General features: G+C 43.9%; 1 protein-coding gene across 2 annotated transcripts; it reads right to left on the bottom strand.

Moving 5' to 3' along the window:
- Positions 1–3,733: 3,733 nt before the first annotated feature.
- LOC144709782 (glycosyltransferase family protein 28) lies at positions 3,734–6,476 on the bottom strand. Of its 2 annotated transcripts, XM_078583437.1 has the most exons (4): positions 6,396–6,476; positions 5,776–6,114; positions 4,762–4,864; positions 3,734–4,114 (listed from the first exon to the last, which is right to left on the bottom strand). In XM_078583437.1, exons 2-4 carry the CDS (start codon positions 5,956–5,958, stop codon positions 3,858–3,860), a joined length of 543 nt encoding a protein of 180 aa, XP_078439563.1. In that variant the 5' UTR covers positions 5,959–6,114; positions 6,396–6,476; the 3' UTR covers positions 3,734–3,857. The 2 variants fall into 2 exon arrangements, with proteins under 2 accessions (XP_078439563.1, XP_078439555.1); XM_078583429.1 differs by having other exon boundaries at positions 5,776–6,464.
- Positions 6,477–8,057: the final 1,581 nt, after the last annotated feature.

The raw sequence follows: 8,057 nt of genomic DNA, 5'->3' as shown, positions 1-8,057 counted from the left end.
ATTAAATCAACAATTAGGAATTATCCAACATCATGGTTTTATATCTGACTGTCAAGAATACTGATATAACTGAAATTGTAAGTGCAGCGTTGTCTTTCTCTTTTATCCATCCATATTTTGGATCTATAAGATGACCCCAATCTTTGTAAAAACATCTTTGATTTTCCATCCTCTTTTGAGAGTTTGATTGAAAAAGAGAGGTTCTAAAGATCCATCTAGTTTTCCTTAGCTCCATGAGTACTTGGAAAAATTATATAGAGAATAAGAGATGCTTGGTCTTTGAGGAACATAAGGATCTATGGTAAGGCATTCCATTAATTTATCTCCAAAACATCTATTAGGATAGATCCACATTCATTCCATACCATTTTGCCATGACCACTATCTTTCGTACTGTCATCTTTATCCCACATTTTGGTCTCATCTCCAAATAATCATAAATCCTAATTCAACCATTTCATCACCTACTTCTGTCATTCATCTTCTATATCCATCATCACCCCCCCTTCTCTATTTCATCCATCTTGATCCTCTATGCTTGTTCCTTCATGTCATATGATTTGTGACTCTTGTTAATACTCATCAAAGTATAACTAAATAGTTATAACCACCTTCTCACCTCACCATTTACCTCATTTTACTAACCCATAATTATATGCACCTCCTCTCACCCAGATTTAATTACCATGAAAAGAACTTTCAATCCAAAATTTGTGTGCCCTATGGAGACGACGTATAAGCATCACTTCTTAATAAATTTACCAGTGTTTAGTATAAGTTATGTATAATTTTGTTTCTTAAATTTAAAAAAACAATGACATAATCAAACCCTACTTAAGTATAAAATGAGTCATAATTAAGTATAAAATCACATGTTTCATGACTTAATTTGATGTCATCCCATGTGATGTAGGACAGCTAGAGAGAGGGGCGACTGTGTGGATGGATTGGATAAGACGGGGGAAATGCGGGACAGGTTTGGATGGGTTGGATAAAACAGACCACAAAAATCCACACGATCGAATTCGGAGTTTAAAACTGATGAAATAGTGGTGGTGCAGCTCCGATCCTCGTCGAGGGCGGGAGTACTGTCTTCACCCACCGCGACGATGCCGAAGCACCAAATTCAATACACGAATTCATGTCACGAAAGAAACTCTCGAAGAGGATTGTAGGAAAATTCAAATCAAATCAAATCTGATGGCGGTGGAGACTTCTCGTGGAATACTAGACGGAGAACACGTCGACACCAAAGAGTTCAGGCGTACCTCGGCATCGGAGTACGTGATGAGGCTGCGGGGAATTCTGGTCGTGATGAGACTAGGCGATCCGGGCGTTGTATGGCCCACTGGACGAAAAGATCTGGACGTTCCGAGCATTGAGTGGCCCTGGCAATGAGACGTTCCGCGCTTTAGTGGACGGAGTGCTTGGGCGTGGGGCATCGTTGGCGGGACGATTGATGTGCGCTTCGACAGGATGTCGCGGATCCAACTGCGCGGTCAGTTGGCAAGGGGTCAAGGGGGGAGTCGCCCCCTTGCGGGGTTTGGGAAAGTGCCCCGAAACCTAAACGGTATCCGCCGCGGTAAGAGGCTTGGAGGGCGTTCGGAAGCGCGGGTGACGGGCGCGCGGCGTGCACGGGCGACCTTAGGGTGGACGGCCTAGGGCGGCTTTGGGCAGGTGGCTTGGGGCGGCCCTGGATGAGCGACCAAGGGCGGCCCTGGGAGAGCGGCCTAGGGCGGCCCTGGACGGGCGGCCTGGTGCGGCCTAGGGTGGCCCTAGGCGGGCGGTCTAGGGCGGCCTTGGGCGGTCCTGGGCGGGCGGCCTAGGGCGGCCCTGGGCGGACAGCCTGGGGGCGGTTTTGGATGGCCCTGGGCGGGCGGCCTTGGGCAACCCTGGGTGGGCGGCCTGGGGTGGCCCTGGGCGGATGGCCTGGGGGTGGCCTTGGGCGGCCCGGGCGGGCGGCCTAGGTTGGCCTAGGGCGGCCCTTGGCGGGCAGCTTGGGGCAGCCTAGGGCGACTGTGGGCAGGCGACCTGGGGCTGCCTTGGGCGGCAGCCTGGGACAGCCTAGGACGACGGAGTCGACGGTAGCCGGCGGCGCGCGACGGCGACGGAGTCGACGGTAGCCGGCGGCGCGCGACGGCGACGGAGTCGACGGTAGCCGGCGGCGCGCGACGGCGACGGAGGCGGTAGCGGTGACGGAGAACAGAGGCAGAGATAGGGAGGCTAGGGTTGGGGCAAGTGCTCCAAGAAGAGTAAGTTGAAACTCAATTCTTGAAATTACTTGCCTAATTGTTTCTTGAAATAATGGCCTATACATATAGGCCTTGGAGGAAAGAGAAAACACAACTTAATGATGAGAAATTAAAGACGAGAAATTAAAGACAAAGGACGTGCTTCGTGTCACGCCAAGGGGCAGTTGTTGATCTGTCGTTGGTGACGTGTCATGATGCGTGAAGGAGCGTGCGTGCGTGGAGACGTGCGTAACGCCGGTATGTTGAATTTGTCCGACGACGGTTGCGGCGTGTCTATGGCGGAGGCGTTGACTTTGGTTGACTGTGGCGGAGGGTCCGTAGCGGAGACGTTGACTTCGGTTGACGGTGGCGGCGCGTCCGGTGTCGATGCGTTGGCGTCCACGCCACCACCATGTCTGGCAATGAAGATATGGGAATTTGGGTAAGCGTGCACAACCATTTTCCCAGAGGAGCAACTTCTTTGAGGTGGGTAAGCGTACATTTAGAAGGGGTGGCTCGGTGCATGTAGCGTACGAGCCTCTTGTCGTCTTGAGGTGTAGCCTGTGTTCCTAGAATCAATGGATTCTTCTAGGGACCACTAAGTCGACTAGGATGTACTTCAGGGGAGAAGTGAAAGATATGTTCTTCCTATTTCATTGGCATAAATAAGGTGCCTTTTTGCAGGCAATGTTTTGGAAGGACCATCATTGTCAGCTTGAAAAAAAATGACCCTCCTCTAGAGGACATTTTGGAATTTAGGAACTATGACTTGATTTTGAATTGTGAATATCTTTCAGTAATTTTCTCATCTACTAAAGTAGTGTCCATTAAATTTTACATATCCTTAGTTAAGAAATATTTTTAAATAATATTTATCCATCCAAATCTAATTATGTATAAACTTAGTAAATTTTATCATACATTTGCAATTTTTTCATAAATTTTATCATACATTTTATAATAAATTTCCTCAACTCTTCCATGGAGTACTGATTCCTTAGTGGGTTTATCTCCCAACCTTTATTAATGTTCTGATCATAGCCCACTTATTTGTAAGATATCACATGTTACGTGATGATCTTATGTTCCTAATCCGAGCCCATGTTGGCCACCTCCTTGTTCTGTGTCCCATGCTGACTTCCCCTCTTTTGTCTCCTCTTGTATTCAATGTACAGGATCGTATCATATGCATGCTTGTATATTGCATATTCACACAATAAGGAATTATCATGCGCTGTCCTATCTTGGATATTTCATGCTATATTGTGTACTTTATATTTTTAAGCCCCTAAATTATGTAAACTTTTATGTTAGGATATTACATGAAGAACAATAAACATGATTACACTCATTCCTACTTTAAAAAAAATTATTTTATCACATTGGTGTAAATCCCAATAAAACACGCATTACTATCATAAAATTGCCATAACTATCTCATGAGCTTTTGTCAACCCATTTGCAAATGCATTTTAACTTATCCAATGTTTGTAGAAATCACAACGGTAGAAATCACCAGCAATATTTTGGAAAGCCCTTTCTTCAAGTATACAACAAAGAAAGTTCTGCACATTGGACATAATGCAACCTGACTTTATCCATATTTTAATACACATAAGTTCAAGCTTAGTCAACGGAAAATCCAAGGAAGTTGGTGATGTGGACGGCAGCGGGACGGGCATCGCCAGGGAAGTATGGCTCGATGGCCTCGGTGTCCATGGCTCGAAGGGCCCGAGCAAGGGTCTGAGGGCAGGCACAGAAGAGGTGCTTCCTGGCTGCCAGCTCAGCTGCCAGTTCAGACTGGTGGTTATCCATCAGCCCCTTGTTCACCACCACCATGAGCGGTTTCCCCAACCGCAGAGTCTCAAATATACTGCCTGACCCTGCGCAATTCGCAAAAATCATATCGATTTTTATCATCGTTTAAAAAAGGATCTGATTCAAAATCAAGTGGAGTTTCTTTACAGTATTTGTTTTTCATGGATGGAGATTGGGTCCACAGATGATGATTAATTCATATTTCTCATAATTATCGACTTCATCATCGTTATCATCGTCGTCGTCATTTTGATCGTCACTGCCATTGTCATCGACATCGTCATCCATGGATCAGAAGTGGACAATCGCGATCATCATCGACGATTTGATGACAATGCCAATAAATAGTTGACATCATCCACCCATTGTTATCCTCCAAATTTGTCCTCGGAATGATGATGAACCCGGCCCTTATCATCCATGTTCGGCTTGAATGAATAACTGTGACAATGATGACTTTGTCATCGATACAATAGACAGTTCATGAAACTCTAGACAGATGGCATTTTTTGATGCAAAATGTACAGGAGTTTTGATGATGCGAAAAACTTCAGGACACAACATAAAAACCCGTAGGAGTTCTTTCCCATTTTTAGTGTCGTCAGAAAAAAAAAATGAATGCATTAGATTTTTTATGACAGGAAACACAAAATGCATCTCATGTGCATTAACGTCCCCTTATTAGATTTCATGTTTCTATTTTTGTCTATACCTGCGTGGCTGATAACTAGCGCTGCCGATTTTAGGTAGTCAGCAATTGTGGGGGAAAAGGTGAAGTAATCCACTGAAAGTGGCCCATCCTCCCCCTTGGAAAACTGCGTAGCACAAAGATAAAGAAATTTGGGCAGCACTTTTTTACATTTTTTTGTAACAAAAAAGCAAATTTAGGCTTCAAGAAGACTATAATGTTCCCTTTTGACGTGTTCATTTTCAGAAAAACAAAATTCTCGGGATGAATTTGCAAGAATAATCTTAACAAATTGTTCCCATTTTTTACAGGAATTGGTGACCAACAAGACGTAAATATTTTGGCTTTATGAAGACCCTAACATTCCCTATGGAGAAAAACGGTCTGCTCATTATTGCGTCTCAATTTTCACAAAAAGAATTCTCGAAATGCATTTGCACGAACACTTTTATAAAGTTGACGTCCCATTTGTCAGGGAATGGCAATTTGGTGCCTCCGTTATGAACAAAAAGATAGTGTAAAATATTCAACCTTCATTAAGACTACCATTCCAATTAACTAAAAAGCAGACAGCTACATGAAATTTAAATTCTTAAAATGAATTTGCGAGAACACTATGTATAATTGATATCCCAACTTCTACAGGAATCACACTGATGACAGACAAGAAATTGTATGAAAAGAGGTATTTATAGCACTGGTATTTATATCATCCCAGTTTTCAGACGAAACTAATTATGGACATGCATATGTGAGAACACTGTTTATAAAATTTCAATCACATTTTTCACAGAGATTCCGAGCGAAATAGTTGGAAAAAATCCTCAACAGGATGATATTATGGGTGCAAAAACATCAGAGAAAACTCGTCAAGTAGAACAACAGATGCTATCTTAAAGAGACTTGATGGCAGGAGAAAATCAATTGAACTTGAATTATTATTATTCTGAGACTTGATGGGCATCATATAATGGAGCTGGAGACAACAGAAAAGAATATATAATAAATGTATAAGAAATTTAGAATTTTTTCTCTTACTTTTGAGGGAATGTAAGTTCCCCGGCCAAGCTGGATGAGCATTTCACTGTAACCCTTCCTCCAAAGTTCCTCCTTCACTTCATCCGTGTCCACAGCACGAACAAGAGCATCGAAGCTCGTAGTTCCCACCGTGACGAACACAGTTCTCTTCAACCCATTCGAAGAATTCTCGTCTTCTCCCATTTCCTTTCCCAGAATAGGAAATGTTCACGAAATGTTCTTGAAAGAGATCAAAAGAATGCGCGATAATCCAAGCAAAAGAATGCCGAATAACCGGTCCAGAGATTTTCCCACTGTGCGTACAAAGATTATTTCTGGTTCTGAGTTATTCTTCCAGTCCTGAGAAACCAACAATGTTATGCTCCCAATCTTGACACAAAAGGCCTAGAACATTGTGCTCGAAGATCGCGGCAAGAAACTCCGCAGTTCAAGGAGAGTAGTAGATTTTACATTGAAATCTAATCAGATTAGGGTTAACATGACCCAAGCCGTTGGATGGATATCAACATGAAGAATCTTTTATTGAAGCGGGTTCTACTCAGGCCAAGACAATCGCAGATTTGAGAAACATTCGAGGAAACAAATTCAAAACTAGAAAGGGATCGGCATTAATCGAATACCGTTCTATGTGCGGACCTGGACGCGATCTTCTAATTCTTGACTTGAGGGGGGAAGTGGGAATCTGAAGGAGACTATCAAAGTTACACTAGGCTGAAGGTGGATCCCATTTAGTATTTTAAATTTAAAATTGACAGTCTTCTCTCTGCGTTGACTAATTTATAATTTAAACATATCCCTTTTCTTTGGATCAAGAATGATTAGCATTCTTTTGCATAGGGAAAACTAATAAATCCTTCAGGTATAATTGCTGAACTGCCTTGTAGAGGTTGTTGAGGTTTTCAATAACCTTGCACCTGTATGTGGTAAGCTAGACAACTAAAAATTTCACAAAAACTCATCTAAACATGCTCAGTAATTTAAAAAAGTGTCTTCACAATCTTGAAATTTTATTCCCTCTAAATGTTACTCTAACACACCCCTTATTGATTAAGCCGTCAAATAAAAATTATATTTTTTATAATATAAGATATGCCTCAATGGGCCAGGTTGAAGTGATGGGTTCCTGTACTAGAATTGTCCAAGGCTATTTCATTCTTCTCCCTTCTCCAGCTGGCTAAATTTACATTTAATAATATCTACGTTAAATAAACTTAAATTAATAATGATAACACAGATTATTAATAGTTTAATATGATGATATTTACATGTGTATTCCTATCAATTACTAACAATAATTACTAAATACAGATGATGTCATGGCCCAATAAAAAAGGAAGAACTTTCTGGGCAGTAAAGATTGGACCGAAGCCGGTGAATCTTTCAAAATTAATTATTCATACTTTGAATGGTCAACAAATGTGGCACCAATGATGCGTACAGGTGACGTGCATATGTAAACGTGGAGCTAATGTCCCACAATTATTTTAGGGTTTTTAAAAGTGTGCTGACATGCCATGCACTAGTAAGCCAATGTGACCCACCCTAGTTGATGGCGCGACACAGCCTACGACCCCAGGATCAGCGTCTAAGGAGTCGGCATAGTCATCGACATCGCCGCCGACTCGTGTCCAGCCCGCAACCCAAGCCAAGGTGACAACGCGCACACCCGGATTCAAATACTCCGGGTAATGTCGCGCCATCTTCAGTCTTGATTACCGCTTTTATCCGTTTTGCGTTTTTACATTTTGCGTTTTCTCTCGTACTTCCCTTCTTCGTAATCTCGTTGTAGCGAGGGGAAATTCCCGTATGGATACTTTCCCCTCCCTCCCTTTTATTGGGCCCAAAACATTTTCCTTTTCATTCTCTTTGTAGACTCAAGGGGGCCCATCCACCTCTCTCCTATAAAGGGAATGGGTGGGCACCCTTGAGAAGCACTCTTTGAATTTTGTTGAAAACATAACGTTCAGAAGTTGAAAAGTCCCTCATTGAGGAAGGAGGAGAAGGAAGGAGGAAGAAGGAGGAAGAAGAGGAGACAAGAAGAGGAGGAGACGCCGCCGCCGCCGCCGCTCACCGTCACGAGCGCCGCCGCCGCCGCCGCCGCCGCTGCTCACCTTCGCGAGCACCGCCGTCACCGCCTGCTGTCGCAAGCGCCGTCGTCCGCAACGCCGGCGCTCGATACCGCCGCTGTCCGCGTCCATGACGCCCGCACCTGCGCCGTCCGCGCTTGCGCCTCTGCCCGTGCATCGCAGCACACGCGCGCCCCCACACCGCACAGCGCGCCC

This window comes from Wolffia australiana, chromosome 1 (genome assembly GCF_029677425.1).
Source record: "Wolffia australiana isolate 7733 chromosome 1, ASM2967742v1".
Lineage (NCBI taxonomy): Eukaryota > Viridiplantae > Streptophyta > Magnoliopsida > Alismatales > Araceae > Wolffia > Wolffia australiana.
This window is presented reverse-complemented; position numbering and strand designations above follow the sequence as displayed.